Below are 27,851 nucleotides of genomic sequence, written 5' to 3'. Positions count from 1 at the left end.
CCGGGTCTGTCCCTTTAAGCGCGGGGCCCGTGACATCACGGTGTCCGCGGCGCGTGGGGGGTGCGGGGGGGGGGGGAAGCTCCCGTGGATTCTCCAGCAGCGAGAGCGGAGCCGTTTTCCGGAGCGTCCGGCCCGGTCCAGCCCCGCGATCCGACCGGAGCCAGCCCGCCCCCCCCCCCATCCCTGCACCCCCGTCCTCCAGCGCAGCTTGTTTTCGCTCTCTTCTCCCCCCCCCCAGCATCCCCCCGCCGGGCCCCAGTTCCCTTCCCCGCCCCCCCGCCGCATCCCCCCCGCCGGGCCCCAGTTCCCTTCCCCGCCCCCCCCGCCGCATCCCCCCGCCGGGCCCCAGTTCCCTTCCCCGCCCCCCCCGCCGCATCCCCCCGCCGGGCCCCAGTTCCCTTCCCCGCCCCCCCGCCGCATCCCCCCGCCGGGCCCCAGTTCCCTTCCCCGCCCCCCCGCCGCATCCCCCCGCCGGGCCCCAGTTCCCTTCCCCGCCCCCCCGCCGCATCCCCCCGCCGGGCCCCAGTTCCCTTCCCCGCCCCCCCGCCGCATCCCCCCGCCGGGCCCCAGTTCCCTTCCCCGCCCCCCCGCCGCATCCCCCCGCCGGGCCCCAGTTCCCTTCCCCGCCCCCCCGCCGCATCCCCCCGCCGGGCCCCAGTTCCCTTCCCCGCCCCCCCCGCCGCATCCCTCCGCCGGGCCCCTGTTCCCTCCCCCCCCGCCGCATCCTCCCGCCGGGCCCCAGTCCTCCCCCACCCCAGAGCATCCCTCCACCGGGCCCCTGTTCCCTCCCCCCCCCCCCGCCGCATCGCTCCGCCTGGCACCTGTCTTCTTCCCTCCCCCCACCTCATCCCCCCGCCGGGCCCCTCCCCCCCTCCATTGCTGCATCCCTCCGCCCGGATCTTTGTCCCCTTCCCTCTGCCCCCCCCCCCTCCGCATCCCTCCGCCGGGCCCTGCCCCCCCCCCACCGCATCCCTCCGCTGGGCTCCTGTCTCTCTTCCCCCCCCCGCCGCATCCCTCCGCCGGGCCCTGTCCCCCCCCCCCACACATACCGCATCCCTCCGCCAGGTCCCTGTCTCCCTCCCCCGCCGCATCCCTCCGCCGGTCCCTGTTCCCTTCTGCCCCCTCCCCACACTGCTGCATCCCTTCGCCCGGGTCTCCGGCTCCTTCCCCCGCTGCGCTCCCCCGGCTCCCCCCTGCCGCTGCTGCGGCTCCCGGAGGAGACCCCCCCCCCCGCCCATGGCTCTCGGGGGCCCGGGGAGCCGCTGCCGGAGGGTCTGAGGCCGGCGCAGGAGCGGAGCGGCGGGGGCAGAGCATGTGGGGGCCGCCGGCCGGCCAGCGCCCCCGGGAGTAAGGGCCAGGTGAGCGCCGGGGGTGCGGGCTGGATGTGCACCGGCTGTGTAGATCGTGTATGTGTGTACACTGTGTGTGTGTGTGGGGGGTACACTTGGTGTGTGTGTACACTGTGTGTATGTGTGTACACTGGATGTGGGGGGTACACTGGGGGTGTGTACACCATGTGTGTGTACATCGTGTGTGTGTGTGTACATAATGTGTGTGTGTGTGTGTGCACACGTGTGGGGTACACCATGTCTGTGTGTGTTTGTACATTGTGTGTGTGAGGGTACACTGGTGTGTGTGTATGTGTATGTACACCCTGTGTGTGTGTGTGCGCATGTATGTACATTGTATGTTTGGGTACACCAGGTGTGTGTGTGTGTGTATGTACATCGTGTATGTGTGTGTGTGTGTATGTACACTCTGTGTGTGTATGTACATTATGTGTGTGTTTGTGTGAGTACACTGTGTGTAGGGTGTGTGTGTGTGTGTGTGTGTGTATGTACACCAAGTGTATGTGAGGGGGGCACACCAGGAGGGAGAGGTGGTTTACGTACACCATGTGTGTGTATGTGTATGTGTGCGTGAGAGTGTGTGAGAAAGAGAGAGGGGATACACTGGGAGGGGTGTACCTACACTATGTGTGTATGAGAGAGAGTCTGTGTGTGTACATACACCTGGTGTGTGTGTGTGTGTGTGTGTATGTACATAAGTACATGGGAGTGTGTGTGTGAGAGGAAGAAAGAGTGGTGCTGCCTCCTGTTGTGTGTGTGTGTGTGTGTGTGTGTGACTCTATATGTATGTGCATGTCTCCTGCTGTACTCTCCTATGGAGTTCTGTCCGCACCGCTAGCTGGTGACTTTTAGCCTCAGTTGTTGTTTCATTTTCCCAACCCATTTTCCAGTGCAAGGATGGAGGGAGGGTGTCTGTGTGTGGCAGTGAGAGTTGTGCTAGTGTATGTGATAATCATTAGTGCTCCTGTGTGTATGCACATGCTTTATTTGGAGATGTTGTTGTGTACAGTATATTGTGGTGTGTGTGTGTTCATGTGAGGAGTTGTGCTAGGGTATGTGCCCCTGTAGGTGTGTGAGAATTGTTTGCTGCCGTTGTGAACTGTAAATTGTGTGTGTGTGTGTGTGCCCCTGCTGCCCCCTGCTGGAGGGGATGAGCCCTGCTCTATGTGTAGGTGTGCATGCATCCTGTGGAGATGTTGTGTAGAGTGCATTGTGAAGTTTTGCATGTGTATCTTTGTGCATGTGTGTGTACGTGTATGTGGGTGCGCACACACATTTTGCTTGGTTGTTCCAGTAGGTGGCAAGTTGTGTGTGCCATTCGTGAGAGTTTCTGAGCAATGTCAGTATTGTCGGTGTGATTTCCTTAGTGCCTCTCTGAACATGTGTGTGTGTGGTGTTGATGTGCACTACTGTGTGCATTGTGCTAGTGTAGTTAGTGTGCGCTAGTGGCTGGTGTGTGTTGCGCTGGTGTCAGTTACTGAGTTTTAGTGTGTGCTAATATGTGCTTCTGAGTGGTGTGTGTTTGTGCATTGCGCTAGTGTCTGTGTCGTGTGTACTGGTGGCTGTTTTGTGGTGGGTGGGTGTGGGCCTAGTGTGTCTTTAGGTGTGATGTCCTAGGGTATGTTGTGTTTGTGTTAGTTGTGTTGTGTGCTGTTTGGCTGCTTGCTACACAGTTGGTGTGTTTCTGAGACCAGTCACTATGCAGTGGTGGGGTGGGGGAGCCCGTACAGTGCTAGACGGGGGTAGGTAGAGTGTCTTAGGAGTGCTGGCTTGTTATGGTAGGGTCTGTCAGTCGCTGTGTCTGTCTCTGCTGTTTTGTTATTGTAGGGTCTCTCAGGAGCGCTGGTTTGTTATGGTGGGTCTCTGAGGCATGGGGGCTGTCCATACTGTTTTGTTATTGTAGGGTCTCTCAGGAGCGCTGGTTTGTTATGGTGGGTCTCTGAGGCATGGGGGCTGTCCATACTGTTTTGTTATTGTAGGGTCTCTCAGGAGCGCTGGTTTGTTATGGTGGGTCTCTGAGGCATGGGGGCTGTCCATACTGTTTTGTTATTGTAGGGTCTCTCAGGAGCGCTGGTTTGTTATGGTGGGTCTCTGAGGCATGGGGGCTGTCCATACTGTTTTGTTATTGTAGGGTCTCTCAGGAGCGCTGGTTTGTTATGGTGGGTCTCTGAGGCATGGGGGCTGTCCATACTGTTTTGTTATTGTAGGGTCTCTCAGGAGCGCTGGTTTGTTATCTGGGGTTATATTAACAGATCCCGTCCACAGGGGTTAGGGGGACCCCCCCCAACATGCTGTGAAAACTCCAGGGGGCTTGAAAATATTTCCCAGAGCTCTGCTCCGGACAGCTCCGGCTGATGCAGGACCGGGGGAGGGAGGGGAGCAGCCCAGCCCCTGGAGAATGGGACCCTTCTCTGCCTGGGCCAGGTGCTGGGGCCAGGGGGCTCCCTGGCTGCTGTGCGGCTGAGCCCCATAGACCTGCCCCTACATCCAACTGTGTGTGTGCTCTACCCTCACCCTCAGGGCTGGCCCCATTGCCCAGGGCAAGGCTAGGGGGCTCTGGGCTGCAGGGGGAGGGGCTTAGCAGGGGGTGCTGAGCTGCAGGGAGTGGGTTGGGGGGCTCAGCAGGGGGTGCTGAGCTGCGGGGGGCAGGGCAGGGGCTCAGCAGGGGGCACTTGGCTGCAGGGGGCAGGGCGGGGGGCTCGGCAGGGGGCGCTGGGCTGTGGGGAGTGGGGCGGGGGACTCTGTAAGGGGCGCTGGGCTGCGGGGAGCGGGGTGGGGGGTTCAGCAGGGGATACTGGGCTGCGGGGGGCAGGGCGGAGGGCTCAGCAGGGAGGGCTGGGCTGCGGAGGGTGGGGCGGGGGGCTCGGCAGGGGACGCTGGGCTGCGGGGGGTTCAGCGGGGGACACTGGGCTGCGGGGGGGCAGGGTGGGGGGCTCAGCGGGGGGTGCTGGGCTGCGGGGGGCGGGGTGGGGGGTTCAGCAGGGGACACTGGGCTGCGGGGGGCAGGGCGGGGGGCTCAGCGGGGGGCGCTGGGCTGCGGGGGGCAGGGCGGGGGGTTCAGCGGGGGACACTGGGGTGTGGGGAGTGCAGATTAACTGGGAGCCAGGACTCCTGGGTTCCGTCCCGGGCTCTGGGAGGGGAGTGGGGTCTAGTGGTTAGAGCGGAGGGGTGTGGGGATGGCTGGCTGTGGCTACTGAGCCTGTTTCTCTCTCCCTGCCCAGGTCCGCGTGCTGTGTGTGGCGCCCCCCGTCCCTTAGGATGAGTAACTGCAGCAGCCGCGCGCTGACGCTGCTCAGTAGCGTGTTCGGGGCCTGTGGGCTGCTGCTGGTTGGCATCGCCGTCAGCACCGACTACTGGCTTTACATGGAGGAGGGCATCGTGCTGCAGCAGAACCAGACCACCGAGATCAAGATGGCGCTGCACGCCGGGCTCTGGAGGGTCTGCTTCTTCGCCGGTACGAGCCCCGTGTTCTGAGCTTCCCCGGCAGTGCCCCCAGCTAGGGCTTCTTTGCATCCCCGTAGCATTGCCCTGGCTGGTGACTCCTTGGTGCTGCGAGTTTCCTCAGAGCAGTGCCCTGGCTGGGGCTTTGCCAGGTAACGCCATCTCTTGCCCCCTGCAGGCCGGGAGAAAGGCCGGTGCGTGGCATCAGAGTACTTCCTGGAACCCGAGATAAACCTGGTGACGGAAAACACGGAGAACATCTTGAGTAAGTGAGAGGGGCCCCTCCCAGCCCGGGGGCCTTTGAGACAGAGCGCACGAGCAAGAGGGTGTGCACGGGGAGAAAACGGGTCAGGTCCCACATGCTGTGGAGAGGAGATGGCAGCAGTGTCACAGGCGTGTCCCAGGACTCTGTGGGCAGCTCCGAGCAAGACGGCATGCAGCATGAAGCCCAGCTACCTGGCACCCAGGTCCTCCGTGGGGTTGGGAGCTGTTAGTGGTGGGACCTAGGGGGGGTAGAGCTGGAGTTTGTAGGGGGCAGTGGGGACAGGAGGAGATGCGGGAGGAGGTGTTCCCATGGGCAGGTGGGGTACATGGGGGATGGGAGGTAAGGAGAGTGTTGGGGGGTCTGAGAGAGGGTGGTCCTACCCCCTGGGATGGGGTGGGGGACAGTGGTGGAGGTGCTCTGACTGGTGTCCCCCTCCCCCCACAGAGACAGTTCGCACGGCCACCCCTTTCCCCATGGTCAGCCTCTTCCTTGTCTTCACGGCCTTCGTCATCAGCAACATCGGCCACATCCGGCCACAGAGAACCATCCTGGCCTTCGTCTCCGGCATCTTTTTCATCCTCTCTGGTGAGGGGCCTGGGAGCGGGGTGGGGGGGCTCGGTAGGGGGTGCTCTGCCCTGGGAGTCAGGGCTGGCCCCAATGCCCCAGTGTGGCACAAGGGAAGCGCTGTCCTGCAGGGAGTGGGGGGCTCAGTAGGTGGCGCTGTCCCCTAGCAGTCAGCGCCCCCCGAAATCCTGCCTGAGGTTGTGGTTGGATGTGAGATTCTCTTTCAATTCCCATCCCAAAGTTTTGTGTGGTGCAGCCATTGAATAGTGCCAGGAGTGGGGGGTCCCTGTGTAAACACCCCCAGCGCCCTACTTCAGAAGCAGCTGCATCAGGGCTGGGCGAGGGATCCCCATATAAACAATCCCCGTGTCCCACCCCAGAGGTGGCTGCATCTCAGCACCTGGTGTGGAATTCTGGTATAAACAGGCCCCACGCCCCACCAGAGAAAGACACTGGAACAAATATGAAAGAACCAGTTTGCTGTGCACCTGGGGATAACGGTGTTGTAAGGAACAGCCCCGCACGGCTTTGTCAAGAACAAATCACGCCAAGCCAACCTCATTTCCTGCTTTGACAGGATTACTGGCCAAGTGGACGGGGGGAAGCAGTAGACGTGAGAGATCTGGATTTTTAGCAAGGCCCGTGTGATATTCTCATTAGCAGACTAGGGAAATGTGGCTCTTTCTAGATGAATTTACTATAAGGCAGATGCATCATTGGTTGGAAGACCGTACTCTAAGCGTCGTTACCATTGATAACTGGGAGGTGGCTCTAGTGAGGCCTGCAGGGGTCAGTCGTGGGTCCGGTCCTATTCACTCTTTTAATTAATGACTTGGATTATGGAGCGGAGAGCGGCATTGGCAGATGCCCCCAAGCCGCGAGGGGTTGTGAGCCCTTTGGAGGATGGGATTAGCATTCAGAACGACCTGGACGAATTGCAGACGTGGTCTGAAATGGACCAGATGAAATTCAGTCCAGACAAGGGCCAAGTCCTTCACTTGGGAAGGAAAATTCCAATGCACGGCTACAAAAGGTGGACTAGCTGGCAAGGGGCAGGGGGTTAAAATAGGTCATGAACTGAATACGAGGCAACGACGCAGTTGCCAAAAAAGCGACTGTCCTTCTGGGGCTGGGTAACAGGCGTGTCGGACGTAAGACGCGGGAGGTGATTGTCCCGCTCTGGTGGAGACCTTGGCTGTGTCCAGTTCTGGGCACCGCCCTTTGGGACAGAGGCACAGATTGGACAGAGTCCAGAGGGGAGCCAGAAACCTGGTCCAAGGGACGTTTTAAAAACCTGGGCATGTTTAGTCCAGAAAAAAAAAGCCCAAGGCGGGGACCCGAGACCAGTCTTCACATAAGAGCTGTTATAAAGGGCTGTGATCAGGTGTTTTCTACGTCCGCTGGAGGTGGGACAAGAAGTAATCGGCTTAATCCTCAGCAAGGGAGATGTAGGTTAGACATTAGGAAAAATGTTCTAACTCTAAGAGGAGGAAAGCTCTGGAATCGGCTCCCAAGGGAGGTTATGGCATCCCCGTCAGGGGAGGTTTTAAGAACAGGTTGGCTAGACCCCTGTCGGCACTGGTCTAGGTTTACTTGGTCTGGCATCAGTGCAGGGGGCTGGATTAGATGACCCCCTTGAGGTCCCTTCCATCCTGACATTTTTATAGTCCTCGTGTAAACAGGCTCCGGGCCCACCCAGAGGTGGTCGCATCAGTGCGGGCCGAGGGGTCCCTGTATAAATAGCCCCTGCACCCCACAATGCTGGGCGAGGGGTCCCTGTATAAGCACACCCCATACCCTACCCCAGAGGCAGCCACATCTCAGCGCGGGCCGAGGGATCCCTGTATAAACAGCCCCTGCACCCCACCCCAGTGGGGCTGCTTCTCAGTGCTGGGCGAGGGCTTCCTGTATAAGCAGACCCCATGCCCACCCCAGAGGCAGCCGCATCTCTGAGCCGGACGAGGGGTCCCTGTATAAACAGCCCCTGCACCCCACCCTAGTGGGGCTGCTTCTCAGAGCCGGGCGAGGGGTCCCTGTATAAACAGCCCCTGCATCCCATCCTAGTGGGGCTGCTTCTCAGTGCTGGGCGAGGGGTCCCTGTATAAGCAGACCCCACGCCTCACCCCAGAGGCGGTCGCATCTGAGCGAGGCGAGGGGTCCCTGTCTGAACAGCTCCCAGAGGGGGCTGCATCTCAGCAGTTTTATCGTTGGCCCTGTCTCTTGCAGGCCTGTCTCTCGTGGTGGGGTTAGTTCTCTACATCTCCAGCATCAACGACGAGGTGATGAATCGGCCCAGCGGGTCGGAGCAGTATTTCCACTATCGCTACGGCTGGTCCTTCGCCTTCGCAGCCTCCTCCTTCCTCCTCAAAGAGGTTTGGACCTTGCCCCACACCTCATCCCAACCCCTCCTCTTCGGGGCCCTGGAGATTCCTGGCTGGCTCTGTGCTGCCCCCTGGGGTAGGACTTAGAACCCCTTTTCCCTGATTCTGCAGGCTGAACTAACGGAGAATCCCCCTCTGCTGGCACCGTATGGTGACTGTGACACACGGAGGGGGGCAGTTCTAATCTATCCAGCAGGGGGCAGTGGCGAGAGCTGTTGGGGGAGCCTAGAAAGTCTCTGACCTCAAATTACAAACTGTGGAGTCCTTAAAATAGATGAGGTAGATGGGCCCAATTGGGAGGGGAGGGAGGTCTAGTGGTTAGAGCAGGAGGGCTGGGAGCCAGGACTCCTGGGTTCTATGCCCGGCTCTGGGAGGAGAGTGGGGACTAGTGGTTAGAGCAGGCAGGGGCTGGGAGTCAGGATGGGTTCTATCCCCAGCTTGGGCGGGGGGAGTGTGATCTAGTGGATTGGGGGCAGGGGAGAGCCAGGACTCCTGGGTTCCACCCCAGCTCTGGGAGGGGAGCAGGGTTCTGCTGTCCCATTCCCTCCCCTTCCACTCACTGTCCCCCCGCCCCACCTCCTGCAGGGCGCCGGCGTGATGTCCGTGTACCTGTTCACCAAGCGCTATGCGGAGGAGGAGATGTACCGTCCTCACCCAGCCTTCTACCGCCCGCGCCTGAGCGACTGCTCCGACTACTCGGGCCAGTTCCTGCACCCGGAGGTGTGGCACCGCGGGCGCAGCCCCTCCGACATCTCCAGCGACGTCTCCATCCAGATGACCCAGAATTACCCCCCTGCTATCAAGTACCCTGAGCACATGCACATATCCACCTCGCCCTGCTAGGCCAGTCCCCCCGACCATCTCCCACCGGGGCCTGCCAGCTGCCCCCCACCCCAGAGACTGCGCGGAGTGGGGCCCACCCATAGATCACAGACGGGGTGCTACTGGACTGAAACCTCTCCTTGTCCCCCCTTTCTCGCTCCCTCTGCACCATCCCTGGAGGCCTCCCCAATTTGGCCATTTTGGCAGGATTTGTGACAGGAAGTCCCCCTGTCGGCCATTTTGGTTGCCGTGGGAGCTTGGCAGGATTCCTGACAGGAAGTCATCCTGTTGGCCATTTTGATAGCTATGGGAAGGTGGTGAGATTCCTAGGAGGAAGTCACCCCGTTGGCCATTTTGGTCACTGCAGGATTCCCAACAGGAAGTCACCTTTTTGGCTATTTTGGTAGCCATGGGAACTTGGCAAGATTGCTGACAGGAAGCAACCTGTTGGCCATTTTGGCTGCCATGGGCAGGTGGCAGGACTCCCAACAGGAAGTCACCCCATCGGCCATTTTGGTTGCCACAGGAAGGTGCCGGGATTCCCAACAGGAAGCCACCTGTCAGCCATTTTGTTTGTCATCATAGGGCCAGCTCCAGATACTTTTTTTGTCCCCACAGGGGCCAATTCCTAACAGGAAGTGATCCCTCCCTGCTCCAAGCTCTTCCTCCCAGATCCTGACAGGAAGTGGCTCCTCTGCCATCTTTTTTGCCCCATAATGGCCAACCCCGGTTAGGAAACTGCCCGTCTGCTATTCTGGTTGTCATTGTACCAGCTCCCCTTGGTATGGATCCTGAGAAGAAATGGCTCCTAATGCCATTTTCCTCAGTTCCAGAATGGCCAACCCTGACAGGAAGTCACTCGTCAGCCATTTTCCTTGTTGCCATGCCAGTCCCTTCCCCCGCAGGTCATGAGAGGAAATGGTTTCTCTGCCACCTTTGCTGCCCCACAATGGCCAACCCTGACAGGAAGTCACTCATCAGCCATTTTCTGTGTTGCTGCACTGGTCCCTCCCGCACTCCCCCACCCCCAGATCCTGAGAGGAAATGGCTCCTCCGCCATCTTTGTTGTTTTCCAAATGAACCAGATGGGGGAACCGCATCAGCAAATGGGGACACAGAGAAGGGCCCAGGCCACTTTCTTCCCTCGGAAGCAACCCAACCCAGAGAGATGACTCAAGGGGAGCTGAAAATATAGGCACCAATGTCCGTCCGGCTAAAGCAACGGCGGCGGCTGGCTGCCAACACCTCGCCCTCAGAGACCCGCTCCCCCCTCAACCGCCAGATGGGGGCCCCGTCTCTTTCTCTTCCCTCCAAAGAACGTTCGAAGAAGCCCTTTTCTTAGCAAGCGTGGGCCATGTTAACCCAGTTTGAGGCCAGCTGCCCCCATGCTCTGCATTGATCTTTCCTTTCTTTCTATTTGCTTTCTTCTTCCAGTCTCGCCACCTTTTTTCTTTTCCATTTCCTGGCTCTTTCCTTCTTCCTTTCACTGCACTCTTTCTTTTGTCCCTTTTCTCTTTTGTTTCCATTTGCAAGTTTTCTTTGATTCCTTCCTCTCTCTGCACTCTTTCGTCCATTCCTTCTTTTGTTCATTTCTCGGCACTTCTTTATTGATTTTCTTTATATGTCCATCTACAGGTCCCTTCCCCACCCCCCTTTTGTTTTCCTCTTCCTTTCTCTACTCTCTTTTGTTCTTTCTCTGTTAGTTCCCTTCTCTTTTAGCCACCTCCGCATGCTGGGGTGTATCTCGGGCTGCATTTCTTTTGCCACGGTGACTGTGTTTGTAGATGGGGTAGGTGTCTCCATCCATGCAGAAACGAGGAAGGAGCAAATATAGCCGGAGGAGGAGAAAAATGCCAGTGGAGAGGAGGAGGAAAGGGAAATAGGGGAGAGGGAAACGAGAGAGTGAAGGGAAGGTGGAGAGAAGAGAAACGAGGCTGAGGGAGGTGATGGAGGAAAGAAAAGGGGGTAGGCTATAGATACCTGGGCCTTCAGGGATGGATCAGTGCGGGGAACTGGAATCACAGGTGGGTTTAGGCACCTCCTGCTGGCTAGGCCCTGCCAGGACCCAGGACCCTTGCTGTGGACTTGGTTGCTACTGTTCGGTCCCTGTCCCGTGTGGGTATTTTTGTGGGCTCCTTTGACAAGGTCATCTGTACCTGACTTTGCGTGCTTCCCCACGGCAGTGCCTCCCAGCCAGGGACCTAAAGGAGAATCACCCTCCTCATCTCTTGTCATGATGATGGGACTATGACATACAGAGGAGCTGTTCTTATGGCATCCAGCAGAGGGTGGTATATGCTGGGTGGGACCCAGCTCTAGGAGGGGGATGAGGTCTAGTGGTTAGAGCAAGGGGGCTGGGAGTCAGGACTCCTGGGTTCTATCCCTGGCTCTGGGAGGGGAGTGAGGTCTAGTGGTCAGAGCAGGGAGAGGGCTGGGAATCAGGACTCCTGGGTTCTCTCCCTGGGTCTGAGAGCAGAGTGGGGTCTAGTGGTTAGAGCAGGGGGCTTGGGAGCCAGGATGCCTGGGTTCTACCTCCAGTTCTGTCAGGGGAGTGATGTCTATGGGATATATCGGAAGTGTGTGTGGGGGCAGTTTGTGTGCCCTCAGGAAGTGGGAGACACCATCTTTTGCCCCTGACCACTTAAAGGGCCAGAAATCTCCTTCTTCCTCCACCCTTAGAAATCCCACCTCCTGCTCTTGAATGCTCCCGGGGACCAGGGGACCCCTCAGCACTTAGACCTGGCAAAGGGAGGTCGAGGAGGAAGGTCATGGCACCCCCACCCTTGGGACCTGGTGGAAAAGAAAGGGTTAAAAATCTAGCCACAGAAGTGGCCCCTGGGCACAGGGCATGGTGGAGGCAGGGGTGAGGAAAGCTAACTAGCTACACCCCCCCACCCCTCCAATCACTGTGAACGGGTGGTGGGGTGGGGGAATCCGGCTGGCACCTGTGATGGGAGAGTGTGTGTGTGGGGGAAATAGGTTCTTAGCCTGCAGGGTGGGATGGGGGGTCGGGGAGGGGATGGGTGGATGTGCATACTACACTGGTAACCAAGGAGGGACCCCTTTTTATTGTCATATATTCTTCTCCCCCCCATGCTGGGGGGGGCCCGGGGCCAACCCCCCCTTATTTACTCTGTACCATATGTACATAGAACTGAGAGACTGCAATAAACTTTATTTCAAACACCTCCCGTGTCTGGCTGTCTGGCTGTTCCCCCATCCCTCCATGCACCCCTCCTACATCTCCATCCATGCACCCTCCATCTCCCTCCCTCCCTCCATACCCCCCCGCATCTCCATCCATCCAAACATACCCCCCCACATCTCCATCCATGCACCCACATCTCCATCCATGCACCCCCATCTCCTTCCCTCCCTCCATACCCCCCCACATCTCCATCCATGAACCCCCATCTCCCTCCCTCCATCCATACCCCCCCACATCTCCATCCATGCACCCCCATCTCCCTCCCTCCATACCCCCTGCATCTCCATCCATGCACCCCATCTCCCTCCCTCCCTCCATACCCTCCCACATCTCCATCCATGCACCCCCCCTCCCTCCCTCCATACCCCCCCCACATCTCCATCCATCCAAACATACCCCCCCCGCATCTCCATCCATGCACTCCCCACCTCCCTCCATCCATCCATGCACCCCCCATCCATCCATCCACTCCCATACCCCTCCCTCCTTCCATCCATCCCATCCCCACCCATCAATTAACTCCCATGCCCCTCCCTCCATCCCTCCACCCCCAACCCCACCCATCCCTCCACGCCCATATCCCTCCATCCACCCCCACACCCACTCGTCCATCCACTCCGCCCTCCATCCATCCATCCACTCCCATACCCCTCCCTCCATCCATCCACCCCCCACACCCACTCCTGGGTTCTATTCCCAGCACTGGGAGGGTAGTGGGATCTAGTGGTTAGAGTGGGGGCTGGGAGCCAGGACACCTGGGTTCTATCCCCAGCACTGGGAGGGAAGTGGGATCTAGTGGTTAGAGTGGGGGGGGGCAGGACTCCTGGGTTCTATCCCCAGCACTGGGAGGGAAGTGGGATCTAGTGGTTAGAGCGGGGGGGGGCAGGACTCCTGGGTTCTATCCCCAGCACTGGGAGGGAAGTGGGATCTAGTGGTTAGAGTGGGGGGGGGCAGGACTCCTGGGTTCTATCCCCAGCACTGGGAGGGAAGTGGGATCTAGTGGTTAGAGCGGGGGGGGGCAGGACTCCTGGGTTCTATCCCCAGCACTGGGAGTGTAGTGGGATCTAGTGGTTAGAGCGGGGGGGCAGGACTCCTGGGTTCTATCCCCAGCACTGGGAGGGAAGTGGGATCTAGTGGTTAGAGTGGGGGGGGGCAGGACTCCTGGGTTCTATCCCCAGCACTGGGAGGGAAGTGGGATCTAGTGGTTAGAGCGGGGGGGGGGGCAGGACTCCTGGGTTCTATCCCCAGCACTGGGAGGGAAGTGGGATCTAGTGGTTAGAGCGGGGGGGGGGGGAGGGAGCCAGGACTGGAGGGCGTGGGAGGGGAGCGAAGGCGCTGGCAGGCTGGCAGCTGAAAGGGCGCCAGCGGGCGGAGGCTGGCGATGGCTCAGCAGCCTGGCCGCGGACCAGCACAGCAGGGGTTAACGGTCGCCATGGTGACCTGCCAGGCTCTGGTACCTCGAGCTGCAGCGCCCGCAGAGAGCCTGGCTATTACGGGGGGGGGGGGGGGGGGGGGGAGGTAGGAGAAAGAGATGTGTGGGTATTCTGTCCCCCACCCCCCAGTGCTGGAGTATGCATGCGGGGGGAGGGAGGGGTGTCCTTTAAGTGGCCTCCCCCCAGTGGTTGCCCCAGGGGAGAGAACCTGAGACTTGATGCATCCCCCCCGCCCGTCCCGCAATGCAGCCTTTACGCCCAGGAGGCTGGGTTCCCACTGCAGAGGGGGTCTTGGCCTACACACACACAGAGTCTGACAAGTCCCCCCCCACCCCAGCAGGGGGCAGCATTGAGGGCTCCCCAGGCGCTGGTCAGCCCAGAGCTGCAGGTGGAGGAGATGGGCTGCCGGGCGAGATGGGCCCCCTCGGTCTGTGCCCCTTGGAGTCTCATGAGGGCAAATCAGCGTAAAGGGGTGGAGGGATTTGGGGTCCTGGGTTAGGGTGGGTGGGGGCTGGAGGGAAGGAGTTGGGGGGGGTAGAAGGGTTGGGGGGGCAGCGGGGGAACATCTGGATGCATGATAGAGGGGGAGTCGCCCAGCTGTGGGGAAGCAGCTATACTGGGGGGGGGGGGCGGGGGAGCAGAATGGGGGTATGGAAGATGGGGCATCACCTGGCTGTGAGGGTTACATTGGAGGGGGCCGGTATTTGCTGGCACCCCCCTGATGAGGAACACCCCCTCACCCCAACAACTGGGGGGAGGGGCAGCATGAAACACTCAACTTTGGCCCAGCCGGGTACCTGAGCGGCGCTGGGACCCTGTGCACTAGGCCCCAATGCCCAGAACTGAGCCCAGCCAACCCCGGGACCCCTTGGCACATTCCGGCCACCCCATTTTGGGGCCTGGCCCATGGGTTGAGAACCCCTGCTTGAGAGGGCATGCAGGATTTATGGCATTGCTCTAGAATGGTGCCGTGTTCAAGGTGCAGATGCCTTGCTCCAGAATCCTGCAGTGTCATGTGGACTTGCTCTAGCATGGCCCATTATTTGGCTCTATTGCTCCAGAACACCGTGGTGTGGGGATCCCTTGCTCTAGAGCACTGTGGCACTGGGATCCCTTGTTCTAGGGTGCTGCAATATGGGATCCCTTGTTCTAGAGTGCCGGGGCATTGGGATCGGGAGCTCTAGAGTGCTGCGTTATTGGGCTCCCTTGTTCTAGAGCAGTGGTTCTCAAACTGTGGGTCGGGACCCCAAAGTGGGTCGGGACCCTGTTTTAATGGGATCGCCAGGTCTGGCATTAGACTTGCTGGGGCCTGGGGCTGAAGCCAGAACCCCGCAAAGCCCAAGGGCTTCAGCACTGAGAGACGGGGCTCAGGTTACAGGCCCCCTGCCTGGGGCTGAAGGCCTTGGGCTCTGCCCCCACCCCAGGGTAGCAGGGCTCAGGTGGGCTCAGGCTTCAGTGCTCCTTCCTGGGGTGGTGTAGGAATTGTTGTTGTCAGGAGGGGATCGCGGTGCAATGCAGTTTGAGAACCCCTGCTCTAGAGCACCACGGGGACTGGGATATCTTGCTCTAAAACGCTGTTATGTTGGGATCTTGCACTCGAGAGCATTGAGGATTGTGACCCTGTGCTCTAGAGTGACGTGGTTTGATCGCTCAGATTCACAGAACCACGGGGTCAGAAGGAACCGCAAGGGTCGTCTCGTCTAACCCCCCGGCCAAGATGCAGAATTTGTTGGGTCTAAACCATCCTGGACAGGTGGCTCCAGACTCCCTTTGAAAACCTCCAATGAAGGAGCTTCATGACCTCCCAAGGTGTCTGTTCCACTGTCCTTTTATTCTCACGGTTAGGAAGTTTGTCCTGAGATTTAATCTAAATCTGCTCTGCTGCAGTTTGAACCCACTGCCTCTTGTCCTGCCCTCTGGCGCAAGAGAGAGCAACTTTTCTCCATCTTTTCTATCACAGCCTTTCAAGTATTTGAAGACCGCTGTCATGTCCCCGCTTAATCTCCTCTTTTCCAAACTAAACATACCCAGTTCCTTCAGCCTTTGCTCACGTGGCTGCATTCCTGCCCTTTGATCATCTTTGTTGCTCGCCTCCGGATCCTTTTCCAGTTTCTCCACATCCTTTCTATACAGCGGTCACAGAACTGGACACAGCACTCCCGGCCTGCCCAGCACCGAGCAGAGCGGTACTCTCACCGCCCGTGACTTGCACGCTGCACCTCTGTTAATGCAGCCGAACATTGCATTTGCTTTTGTTTTGCAACGGCATCGCGTTGCTGACTCACGTTGAGGCCGTGATCTACCACAACTCCCCGCTCCGTCTCAGCAGTGCGGCTGCCAAGCCAGTGAGCCCCCATCCTGTGCTTGTGCATTTGGTTTTTCTTCCCTAAGTGTAGCCCCTTACATTTGTCTTTGTCGAGTTTTGTTTTGTTGTCTACAGACCAGTTCTCCAATGGATCAAGATCCCTGAATTTTAGCTCGACCCTCCAAAGTGTTGGCAACCCCCCCAGCTTTGTGTCATCTGCAGATCTGATCGGTCTGCTCGCTAGTCCCACAGCCAGGTCATTAATGAAGATACTAAACAACACTGGACCCAGAACAGATCCCTGTTGAACCCCACTTGAGATCTCCTTCCAGTCTGACATCACTCCATTAACGGTTACTCTTTGTTTGCGGTTGTCTAAGCAAGTCTGTATCCGCTTAATGGTAGCTCTGTCGAGCCCGCATTTCTCCACCTGACGTAGCAGAATGTCCTGTGGGACTGTGTCCAAAGACTTGCTGAAGTCCAGGTGTATTATGTCCTCTGCATTCCCCCCATCCATCAAAGCAGTTACCCCAACAAAGAAGGGAATCAAGCTGATATGGCATGATTTGTTCTTGGGAAATCCAGGCTGGCTGCCGGTGATCACCCCTTCATCCTCCCGGTGTTTGCAAATGGCATGTTTTTGCACAGGAGTGCACATGTCTTGTGCTAGCATGCCCCGGGGTTGGGATACATTGCTTTAGAGCGACGTGACATTGTGGTATCTTGCTTTAGAGTGCCAGGGTATTGGGAATCTATTGTTCTAGAGTGCTGCGGAAGTGGATATCTTGCTGTAGCGTGCCGCAGGATAAGAATATATTCTAGAGCGCTGCAGTATTGGAGTAGCTTGCTCCAGAGCACTGCAGTTTACAGAGCACAGCACTGTAGCGTGCTACGGTATTGGGATCTATTGTTCTAGAATCTAGAGCACCGCGGTGTCTGGCGCTAGAGTGCCACATCATTGGGGTCTATTGTTCTAGAGTGCTTTCAAATTGGGTAGCTCGCTCTGGAGCGCTGAGGGATTGGGATATATTGCTCTAGCATGACGTGGTATTGTGATAGCTTGCTCCAGAGCACTGCAGCTTTGGGATCTATGGTTCTGGAGCGCTGTGGTATTAGGATATATTGTTCTAGAGCACTGAGGTATTGGGATGTCTTGTGCTAGAGCGTGATGGGATTGGGATCCCATGCTTTAGAGTGCTGCAGGATTGGGTATCTCGCTCTAGAGCCCTGCGGGATTGGGATATCTTGCTCTAGAGCGACGTGGCATTGTGATTTCTTGCCCCAGAGCGCTGCAGCTTTGGGATCTATGGTTCTGGAGCGCTGTGGTATTAGGATATATTGTTCTAGAGCACTGAGGTATTGGGATGTCTTGTGCTAGAGTGCTGCGGGAATGGGTATCTCGCTCTAGAGTGCTGCAGGATTGGGAATCTCACTCTAGAGCACTGTGGGATTGGGATATCTTGCTCCAGGATCTATTGTTCTGGAGCGTGGTGTCACTGGGATCTATTGCTCTAGAGCGATGCAGCATTGGGACCTATGGGACCAGAGCGCTGCAGACTCGAGGCCCGTTGCTGTACAACACGGCTGTATTTGCCTGACTCACTCCAGAACATGGGGGTTTGCTAGCACCTTGCTCTAGAACGCAGGATTTTTTTGGGGGGAGGCCCCACAGCCTGTCACGCAGTGGAGGGGGAGGGGGCGGGGCCCTCAAAGTGCAGCACAGCACACGCCGGCTCCGAGCATTCCCGTTGGCATGGCGACCGGAGCTGGAGGCGGGTGGGGGAGACCGGGAGGGGGAGGGGGAGGGGGAGGCTGCGGCACAGCGTATGACATCCCCGTCCCTGCACAGCCGCACGCCGCCACACGTTCCCAGTGCATGTGATGCACGCGCACGGTGCACATACGGCGCACATGCCTGACACGGCGCACACCCCTGATACATGCGATGCATGCACAGGGCGCACACGCACGAGACACATCTTGCATATGCATGCCACGCAAATTGGGCATGCATTTTATGCAGGTGCCTGACACACAGGATGCACACACGAGACACAAACACGGTGCGTGCACATGCATGACACACCTATACATGAGACACAAACATGGTGCATGCACACACGACACACACCCATGAGACACGAACTCAGTGAATGTCAACACAAGGCACAACCAGGAGACACAAGCACAGTGCATGCACATGATGCACACGCATGACACATGCATGAGCACATACGGTGCACAGTTCAAAACTTCCTAGTGTCTAAGGCCAGCAGGGCTCCCTGTGATCAGCCAGTCCTGTATGACGCAACCCAGAGGACGTCCCCAGAGTACTTCCCGTTTGAACTAGACCATGGCTTTTATATGTGATTTAAAACTCACCATGGCTGGAGAACCCACCAGGACCCGGGGTGACTTGTTCCAAGGATGAATTCCCCTCCCTGTTCAAAACTGACGCCTTATTTCCAGTCTGGCTTCGTCCAGCTTCGACTTCCAGCCACTGGATGGAGTTAGCCCTTGGCCTGCCGGACCGACGGGCCTTCTGTGTTCACATGGCTGTTCCCCCACAGAGGGGCGGATCTCCTGGGATCACGCTACATGCGTGATAGACGTGAGACACGGGCACCCGATGCTCGCACGATGCACCTGCATGTGAGAGACACACCCGGGGCACGCAGGGGAGGCATGCATTGACCACACCCAGTGCACACCGAGAACACGCACACACACACACAGAACACGCCAAGAGATTGTAGAGCACAGCTCATACGACACGCACCCAGAAGCCAGCAGGAAATATCCATCCAGCCACCCAGCCTCGTCCAGGCCCTCCAACCTCTCCTTTCCTGCATGCCCCCCCATCCCACCTCTTTGTGCCCCCTCCCCTTCTCCCTGTGCCCCCTCCTTTCCTGCCCCCCCACCTGCTTCCCCCTCCCCATCCCACCTGCCTTCCCCCGAATTGTGTTCTCTCCCCTCCTTCACCCCCTCTCCCCTCCCCTCCCCATCATCCCTCCCCCTCTACTCCTGCACCCCGTCCCACCTCTCCTCTCCTTCACCCCATGTCCCCTCCCCTCATGACCCTCCCCCTCTCCACTTGCACCCCATCCCACCTCCCTTCCCCCTCCCCTCTTCTTCCCCCACCTCTCCTCCCCTACCCCATGACCCCTCCCCATATTCCCTCCCCCTCTCCTCCTGCACCACATCCTCCCCCCTTTCCTTCCCTTTCTGAACCCCATCCCACCACCTTCCCCCTCCCTTCCATGTCTCCTCCTCCGGCACCCCCACTCTTCTCCTGCACCCCCTCCCATCTCCCTGTGCCCCACCCCTCCTGCATCCCCACTTCTCTCCTCTCTCTTCCTTCTCCCTCCTCTCCGTGTCCCCTCCCTCCATGACCCCCTGTTCCCTCTCCTCCTGCACCCCATCCCATCTCCCATCTCCCACCCCTCAGTTCCCCCTCCCCTTGCACCCCATCCCCTCCTCCCTCTCCCTTCCCCCTCCCTTCCATGTCCTCTCCCCCTGCACCCCGACTCTTCTCCTGCACCCCATCCCCTCTTCCCTCTCCCTGCCTCCTCCCTACCATGTCCCCTCCCCCCTACACTCCCACTCCTCTCATGCACCTCATCCCCTCCTCCCTCTCCCTTCCCCCTCCCTTCCATGTCCTCTCCCCGGCATCCCCACTCCCCTCCTGCACCCCATCCCCTCCTCCCTCTTCCTTCCCCCTCCCCTCCGTGTCCCCTCCCCCCTGCACCCCCTGTTCGCTCTCCTCCTGCACCCCCAAACCATCTCCCTTCCCCCACCCCTCAGATTCCCCACCCCCTGTACCCCATCCCCTCCTCCCTCTCCCTCCCCCCTCCCTTCCATGTCTCCTCCTCTGGCACCCCCACTCTTCTCCTGCACCCCCTCCCATCTCCTTGTGCCCCACCCCTCCTGCATCCCCACTCCTCTCCTCCCTCTTCCTTCCCCCTCTCTTCCGTGTCCCTTTCCCCCATGACCCCTGTTCCCTCTCCTCCTGCACCCCCATCCCATCTCCCTTTCCCAACCCCTCAGTTCCCCCTCCCCCTGCACCCCATCCCCTCCTCCCTCTCCCTTCCCCCTCCCTACCATGTCCTCTCCCCCCTGCACCCCATGTTCCCTCTCCTCCTGCACCCCATCCCATCTCCCTTCCCCCACCCCTCAGTTCCCCCTGCACCCCATCCCCTCCTCCCTCTCCTTTCCTCCCCCCTACCGTGTCCCCTCCCCCTGCACCCCCACTCCTCTCCTGCACCCCTCCCACCTCCCTTTGCCCCCTTCCCCTCCTCTCCACTCCCCCTTCCTCTCCCCATCCCCTCCCCCCCCAGCTCCTTCTCAGCCTCCGCCCGCGGTCCCTCCCGGTGCCATACGAGCGGGCTGCCGGGTGCGCGCCGGCTGCTGCGTCCCCCCCCGCCCCGAGCCGCTCTGCAGCGGGGCATGGACCGGGGCGCCCGCGCCCTGCGCCCCGCCGAGCTCGCCACGCGCCCCGGAGCCCCCCGCGCCCCCTGACCGCTCCCGGGGCCGGCGCTGGACCAGAGACCCCCCCCACCCCGCTCTGCATCCGCATGGTAAGGCGCCCCCCCGCGCGGCCTCGGCTTCTGCACCCCCCGGCTGCGGGGGGGGGGCCTGCCTGGGACCCCCAAAGAGCCGGGGGTCGTGCCAGCCTCTGCCCACGCGTGGAGACCCCTCCTTGGGGGGCAGGAGCTGGGGGGGGCAGACTGAAATAGGCTCGTGCATGGATTCAGGGTGGTGGGGGGCAAGGGAAATGAGCCCCAAAGACACTCCATGGATGGATTTGGGGGTATATGGGGGGGAGGAAATGAGGCCAGAAGACGCAAGTGGATGGATTTGGGGGACAGGGGAAATGAGCCCCGAAGAGGCTGGTGGATGGATTTGGGGGTGTTTGGGGGGGCAGGGGGAATGAACCCCAAAGACATTCGGTGGATGGATTTGGGGGCATTTGGGGGGGCAGGGGAAATTAAACCCAAAGACGCTCAGTGGATGGATTTGGGGGCGTTTGGGGGGGCAGGGGAAATGAGGCCTAATAACGCTTGGTGGATGGATTTGGGGGTGTTTTGGGGGGCACGGGAAATGAGACCCAAAGATGCTCAGTGGATGGATTTGGGGGCATTTGGGGGGGCAGGGGAAATTAAACCCAAAGACGCTCAGTGGATGGATTTGGGGGCATTTGGGGGGGCAGGGGAAATTAAACCCGAAGACTCTCAGTGGATGGATTTAGGGGTGTTTGGGGGAGCAGGGGAAATTAAACCCAAAGACGCTCGGTGGATGGATTTGGGGGGGTTTGTGGGTGAGAAGAAATGAGGCCTAAAGATGCTCGGTGGCTGGATTTTGGAGGGGCTGTATGGGGGTTGGGGTGCAGGGGAAGTGAGCCCCAGTGATACTCATTGGAAGGATTTGAGGGGCTGTACGGGGGTTGGGGTGCAGGGGAAGTGAGCCCCAGTGATACTCATTGGATGGATTTGGGGGGCTGTATGGGGGTGGGGTGCAGGGGAAGTGAGCCCCAGTGATACTCATTGGAAGGATTTGGGGGGCTGGATAGGGGTGGGGGTGCAGGGGAAGTGAGCCCCAGTCCTGCAGAGTGGCTGGAGTTTAGGGGTGTGGACAGAGGAGGGGGACAGAGGAAACGCGCGTGGAAAATGCAACAGATCTGCTGGGCGATTTCCTGGCCGCATGGCGCACGCGGGCTCGGGTGGTGGGGGGGGATGGTTGGCAGCTAATGGGTGCACTGGGAGCAAGTGGTGCTGAAGTGAAAAGGGGGGTGGGGTGAAGGGGGGTAGCTTTATTGCAAGCCGTCAGGGCAATGGCTGTCGGGGATGCGGGGGCGGGGGGGGGGGGCTTCTGGCTGCCGGAGATGGGGTGGGGGGGACTGTGTTCTGCATCTGGGAAGGAAATTGCATCTCCAAGCGGCTGCAAAGAAAGCAATGAAATGCACAAAGGGAGGGGAGGGGGGACCGTGTGGAGGGGCTGATTGATTAGCAGGCCAGGATTTTTGGGAGCAGGAGATATTTACACACACACACACACACACACACACACACACACACACACACACACACCCCTCTCTCTCTCGGCAACTCACTAATTTGGGCAGGTTGGTTAAGTGTGTCTGTGTGTGATGTTGTCTGTCCTGTCTGTGTCTTGGTGGTGGTGGTGGTGTGTGTGTGTATGATGTGTCTTGGTGTTGCCTCTGTATGTGACATGATGGTATGTGTGTCTCGGTGTGTTGACTCTGTGTGTGTTCTGCCTGAGTGTGTCTCAGTGTGATGTTGTCTCTGTGTGTGTGTGATGTTGTGTCTTGGTGTTGCCTCGGTGTGTGACGTGATGGTGTGTGTGTCCCAGTGTGATGTTTGTGCGTGTGTGTGTGATGTTCTCTGTGTGTGTTCCCCACACGCTTGTGTTCCGTTTGACACCCTCAGACAGGAGCCAGGCTGGGTGGACAAGGCCGCAGTTGCCATTTGGGAACCGGAAGGGAGAGACGTGGCCGGAGTCGTGTGCGCATGGAACATGTTGGGAATGACACGTGCACGGGTGTTCTAGCCACGATTCGTGGCAGGCGCTTGTGTAAATGACACACACATTGGTGCGCTCGCTGTGAACCGAGGTTAACGGCACACGCTGGAACCGCACCCCTGACTCCATCTTCCAGGAGCTGACAGAGAGGATAAGGGGTCAGGGCAGGGAGGGAGGGGGGATTCGTGGGGGCTAGAGGTAAGGGGCACGGGGGTGCGGGGAAGCCGATGCGGAGGAATATGGACCTAATGCATGGTGAGTGGGTGGGGAAGGCACCCAGACACGGAGGCAGATCCTTGGATTGGGGGAGAACCCAAAGAGACCTCCCCCTTGCTGAGGAGTTAATACAGATTCAAGGAGAGCAGGGTGGGTCGGGCTTGGAGGCCTCTGTCTATCTGTCTATCCCCATACACATCTTCCTGTCTCTCCATCCATCCCCGTACCCCCATCCATCCATCCATCCATCCATCCATCCATCCATCCATCCATCCATCCATCCCCATACACCTTATCTATCTATCTATCTATCTATCTATCCCCATACACATCTCCCTGTCTCTCCATCCATCCCCGTACCCCCATCCATCCATCCATCCATCCATCCATCCATCCATCCATCCGCATACACCCTATCTATCTATCTATCTATCTATCTATCTATCTATCTATCTATCTATCTATCTATCCCCATACACATCTCCCTGTCTCTCCATCCATCCCCGTACCCCCATCCATCCATCCATCCCCATACACCTTATCTATCTATCTATCTATCTATCTATCTATCTATCTATCTATCTATCTATCTATCTTCCCCCATGACAAGGCATCCGTTTCTCTCTCCTCCTCACTCCTTTCCCTTGTTTCCGGACATCACTCTTTCAGGGTGTCTACGTGGCCTTGTCTACTGGGACGCTGGGCAGCGCTGGTTCGGGTGTGCTGCTCCGCTGGGAGGCCTCGGTTTCTGCCGGCAGCTGGTTCTTTGATCCACAGGCCTGGCTGAAGGCGACCGGCTGCACTAACCAGATGCCAGGCCCCACTTGTCCTCTTCCGGCTTCCCCAATTTCCCCCGGGCTCCACAGGGCTCTGCCCTTTGGTGCCTGGAAGAGTTGCTGAAATTTGGAGTGAGGCCGGATGCAGCCGTGCCAAGTGCTCCTGTTCCAGACAGAGGAATATCGGGCTTGGGGTGGGTCTCGCTTTGTCCTTCGAGGCATTCGATGCCCAGGGGGAGCATTCATGGACCCCAATACCCTGCCCATCTTCATCTTCCCATGCTGGCGGGGTGCAAACAGTGTTTGCCTCAGTTTCTCTGTTTTCAATGAGGTTAAGAGAGGGAAAGAGACAGAGTCACAGAGCCAATAACAGCACCCAGGAGTCCTGGCTCCCACCCCGCTCTAACTACTAGACCCCACTTCCCTCCCAGAGCTGGGGAGAGAACCCAGGAGTCCTGGCTGCCAGTCTCCCAGCACCCCTCCACAGCAGTGCAGGCTGGGGAGGGGGAACCCGGGAGGGACTCCTGCAGCGGGGGATGCAGGGGGCCGCAGGGTGGGGAAGGGGGAGTTTACAGGCCATGGGGGTGGATCAGGGAGGCAGGTGGTGTTAGGAGCGCAGGCTGGTGGGGGGAATGGAATACTGGGATGGGATTGGTGCTGTGTATCAGAAGGGTGTGTGGGGGGGTGCTGGGTGTCAGAGGGGTATGCGGAGGGTACTGGGTGTCAGAGGAGCATGTGTGTGTGTGGGTGCTGGGTGTCAGAGGGGAGTGGGGGGTGCTGGGAGTCAGAGGGGCATGGGGGGGTGCTGGGTGTTAGAGGGCTATGTGGGGGGTGTGCTGGGTGTCAGAGGGGTATGCGGAGGGTACTGGGTGTCAGAGGAGCATGTGTGTGTGTGGGTGCTGGGTGTCAGAGGGGAGTGGGGGGTGCTGGGAGTCAGAGGGGCATGGGGGGGTACTGGGTGTTAGAGGGCTATGTGGGGGGTGTGCTGGGTGTCAGAGGGGTATGCGGAGGGTACTGGGTGTCAGAGGAGTATGGGGGTGTGCTGGGTGTCAGAGGGGCATGTGTGTGTGGGGGTGCTGGGTGTCAGAGGGGAGTGGGGGGTGCTGGGAGTCAGAGGGACATGGGGGGGTGCTGGGTGTCAGATGGGTGCAGGGGGGGTTGCTGGGTGTTAGAGGGCTATGTGGGGGGTGTGCTGGGTGTCAGAGGGGTATGTGGAGGGTACTGGGTGTCAGAGGAGTATGGGGGGTGCTGGGTGTCAGTGGGGCATGTGTGTGTGGGGGTGCTGGGTGTCAGGCCATCTCCTTGCCCATCCCCAGCTAATCTCCCCCCTTCTCCATTTCTCTCCCACCCCCAGGTCGGCTGGCACCGTGCCCCACGCTGAGGACAGACCAGGTGGGCTGGCGCCACCCATGGAATCGCCCCTGGGGCTGCCAGTACGGGTGCCCGCACCCCTCGACTCACTCGGCCTCCAGTCCAGAACCAGGGACTGAAGCCGAGGAAGGAGACACCCGCTTAAGGAAGAAGATCTGTGCTCTGGGAGGGGAGTGGGGTCTAGTGGTTAGAGCGGGGGGGCTGGACGCCAGGGCTCCTGGGTACTATCTCTGGTTCCAGGAGGTTATTGGAGTCTAGTGGTTAGAGCAGGGAGCCCGGACTCCTGGGTTCTTCCCCCACTGTGGGAGGTTATTGGGGTCTAGTGGTTAGAGAGTTTTAGGACCCAGGACTCCTGGGTTCTAGAGACGATCCCCTGTCTCCAGCCACAAGTGGGGAGGAGGGTGCTGGTGCAAGGAAGTCCCCGTTGTCTGGTTGGGTGGGTGGCCCCACCCCGTCCCCCTGTCAAGCTGGAGTCCCTGAAGCGCTGGAATGAGGAGAGGGTGGTGTGGTGTGAGAAGGGGGTTCAGATCCTCCTCACCACCGTCGGGGCCTTCGCAGCCTTCGGCCTCATGACCATCGCCATTGGTACTGACTACTGGCTCTACGCCCGCGCCTTCATCTGTAACACCACCAACATCTCCAGTGAGGAGATGCCCCACAAGGACAAGAAGGACCCAGGGGGCCTCACTCACTCTGGCCTCTGGAGGATATGCTGCCTGGAAGGTACCTTCATTTGGGGATCCCGGGCTGGGCACTGCTGTGGGGAAGCACACAGCATCAGTGTCCCCATCTGGGCACTGCTGTGGGGAAGCTCGCAGCATCGGCGTCCCTGTCTGGGACACTGCTGTGGGGAAGCTCACAGCATCAGCATCCCCATCTGGTCACTGCTGTGGGGAAGCTCACAGCATCAGCGTCCCCATCTGGGCACTGCTGTAGGAAAGCTCACAGCATCAGCATCCCCATCTGGGCACCGCTGTGGGGAAGCTCGCAGCATCGGCATCCCCATTGGTCTGAGCCGGATACTGGGCGGGAGAGAGGTCCCAAACTCTGATTTCTCCATCTCTGTTGCAGGCCTGAAGAGGGGTGTGTGCGTGAAAATTAACCACTTCCCCGAGGACACAGATTACGACCACGACAGCGCAGAGTATCTCCTGCGTACGTATCCATGGGGGTCCCCCGCTGCACCGCCGGCGCGACCCGCAATGGCCCTGTGCCGTAGCGGGAATCCTGCTTAGCACACAGCATGGCATCTTCCTGGGGGCTGAAATGCAGGAGGAGATGCAGGGGTGTCTCAGTTTTGGGGTTCCCGACAGCTGTAATACAGGCGGGAAGTTGACCTGGAAAGGAATTGGAGTCTAGTCCGGCTTTGTCCCCATCTCTAGCTAAGGTTGCCTGAACTTTCCAATTCCAAGACCCTTTTTTTAAAGATGCTCATATTGTTCCCCTTCCAGGGTTAAATACCCCAGGCCCCGTCTGTGCTCCTGGCCCAACCTTGTTTGCTATTCCAGGCTGTGCCTTAAAGCGGTTTGGAAGTGCAGAGGCTGTGGAGAGAATAGCCCAGGATAGACCTCAAAACGGTGTAAACTTTGATGTCTTTTTTTAAACGTGGCGCTGGCACCCACACCAGCTGGGGCGCCGGAGTGGAAGTTTGGCAGCGAAATTGCCCTTGGGCCAGTTTAGTTCTTTTCTCCGTCTCTGTGCAAATCCATTTTGATTTGGCCGGGAGCAGCCTACCCGGAGCTGGCTTAGCTTTCGGGCTGTCTCTCCTTTTTCCGGCCTGCTGGTGGAAGCAGATGGTTTGGTTTGGAGGGTTGCAGGGGGAGGGAGGAGGGAATTGCAGAAGAAAAACCTGGGAAATTCCGTTTCCACATGCACAAGGGAAAAAAAACCAAACCAATCTGCGAAGAAGCCATTAAACATGCAAAGTCAAGGGCTCAGAAGCAGATGTAGGAATACTTCCTCTCTGTCTATATAGATCGGAAGCCGCTAGGGTGTCTCTTGGTTTGTGCTGCACCCGGCATGATGGGACCCTGACCTCAGTGATTCTGTATCTGGGCAGAGCCCAGCATGATGGGACTCCAGTCTTGGTGATTCCCTGTCTGGGCAGTGCCCAGCGTGATGGGGCCCTGATCTCAGCGATTCTGTTTTTGGGCAGTGCCCGGTGCGATGGGGCACCTGTCTCAGTCACTCTGTGACTGCAGCCCCTGGCATGACTGAGCCCCACTTTCAGTTAAGGTCTCTAGTTGCTACTTAAAGATACAAATAAATGATAATAGTGAGGCAGGTTCAAGGTTTGACGGTCATCATTAGGTTTCAGAGTTAACACATCACTCAGCATAGAATCATATAATAGAATATCAGGGTTGGCAGAGACCTCAGTAGGTCATCTAGTTCAACCCCCTTCTCAAAGCAGGACCAATCCCCAGACAGATTTTTGCCCCAGATCCCTAAATAGCCCCCCAAGGATCAAATTTACAATCCTGGGTTTAGCAGGCCAATGCCCAAACCACTGAGCTAGCATGAATAGGGGCAGTTCATGCCTCTAAGAGCTATTGTCAAAGGCTCTCTGTATATAGATAACATGTTACCCACACTCTATGGCACCCCACCTTTACCCTTCCGTGGACTTAAGGCGTAATCCAGTTAATTTTCCTAGGGCTCAGGGCCTAATCTTCTCCAGGTTTGCGGGGCCTTTTACCAGTGAAAGAGTCTTACACAGTAATATCCTTAACCTCTATTTACTAACAGTTACCAAAACAGAACGCACACGCTAAGCACCACTCCCAATAAGGCAGACGAACTTTTCCTGGTGGCCAGTCAGGATCAGGTCGTCTGGGGACTCGAGCTTCTGGTCGGGTGTTGAGATCTGGCAGCTCTGATCTTGGGCTGTGTCCTGGAGTTAGCTTCTGAACTTTCCTTTGGACTCCAGTTTATATAATGAAATTTGTGTCCTGCTTAGCTGTACCGTAACCAATTATTTTAAACTAAAGTCCTACAAACCAGTATTATCACCAATCCTCGCTGGGGGTGCCAGGTGGGTTGGGAGGGAGGTAGCCCAAGAGGCGCTGTGGGTGCTCAGGGTGGCCACGGGGTACCATGGGTGCTCATGGGGGGAGCATCCTGGGGGTGCTGCGGGAGCTGGGGGGTGTGGACAGTGGCGTATGGCCAAGGACCCCCGCT

The 27,851-nt window shown here is 58.7% G+C and overlaps 2 protein-coding genes across 2 annotated transcripts; both read left to right on the top strand.

Annotated features, from left to right (window-relative positions):
* The first annotated feature begins 1,054 nt into the window (after positions 1-1,054).
* Positions 1,055-12,010, top strand: CACNG7 (calcium voltage-gated channel auxiliary subunit gamma 7). The gene is made up of 6 exons (XM_054010197.1): positions 1,055-1,358; positions 4,571-4,803; positions 4,969-5,055; positions 5,500-5,640; positions 7,846-7,991; positions 8,586-12,010. Exons 2-6 carry the CDS (start codon positions 4,608-4,610, stop codon positions 8,841-8,843), a joined length of 828 nt encoding a protein of 275 aa, XP_053866172.1. The 5' UTR covers positions 1,055-1,358; positions 4,571-4,607; the 3' UTR covers positions 8,844-12,010.
* Positions 12,011-18,408: 6,398 nt separating this feature from the next.
* LOC128826314 (uncharacterized) lies at positions 18,409-26,888 on the top strand. Its single transcript, XM_054009560.1, has 6 exons — positions 18,409-18,420; positions 23,391-23,494; positions 24,655-24,733; positions 24,995-25,394; positions 25,743-25,826; positions 26,827-26,888. Exons 1-6 carry the CDS (start codon positions 18,409-18,411, stop codon positions 26,886-26,888), a joined length of 741 nt encoding a protein of 246 aa, XP_053865535.1.
* The last annotated feature ends 963 nt before the right edge of the window (positions 26,889-27,851 follow it).

The sequence above is a fragment of the Malaclemys terrapin genome, chromosome 20, assembly GCF_027887155.1.
Source record: "Malaclemys terrapin pileata isolate rMalTer1 chromosome 20, rMalTer1.hap1, whole genome shotgun sequence".
NCBI classification, from domain to species: Eukaryota; Metazoa; Chordata; order Testudines; family Emydidae; genus Malaclemys; species Malaclemys terrapin.
Note: the sequence above shows the minus strand (reverse complement) of the source record. Positions and strands in the feature narration are given on the sequence as shown.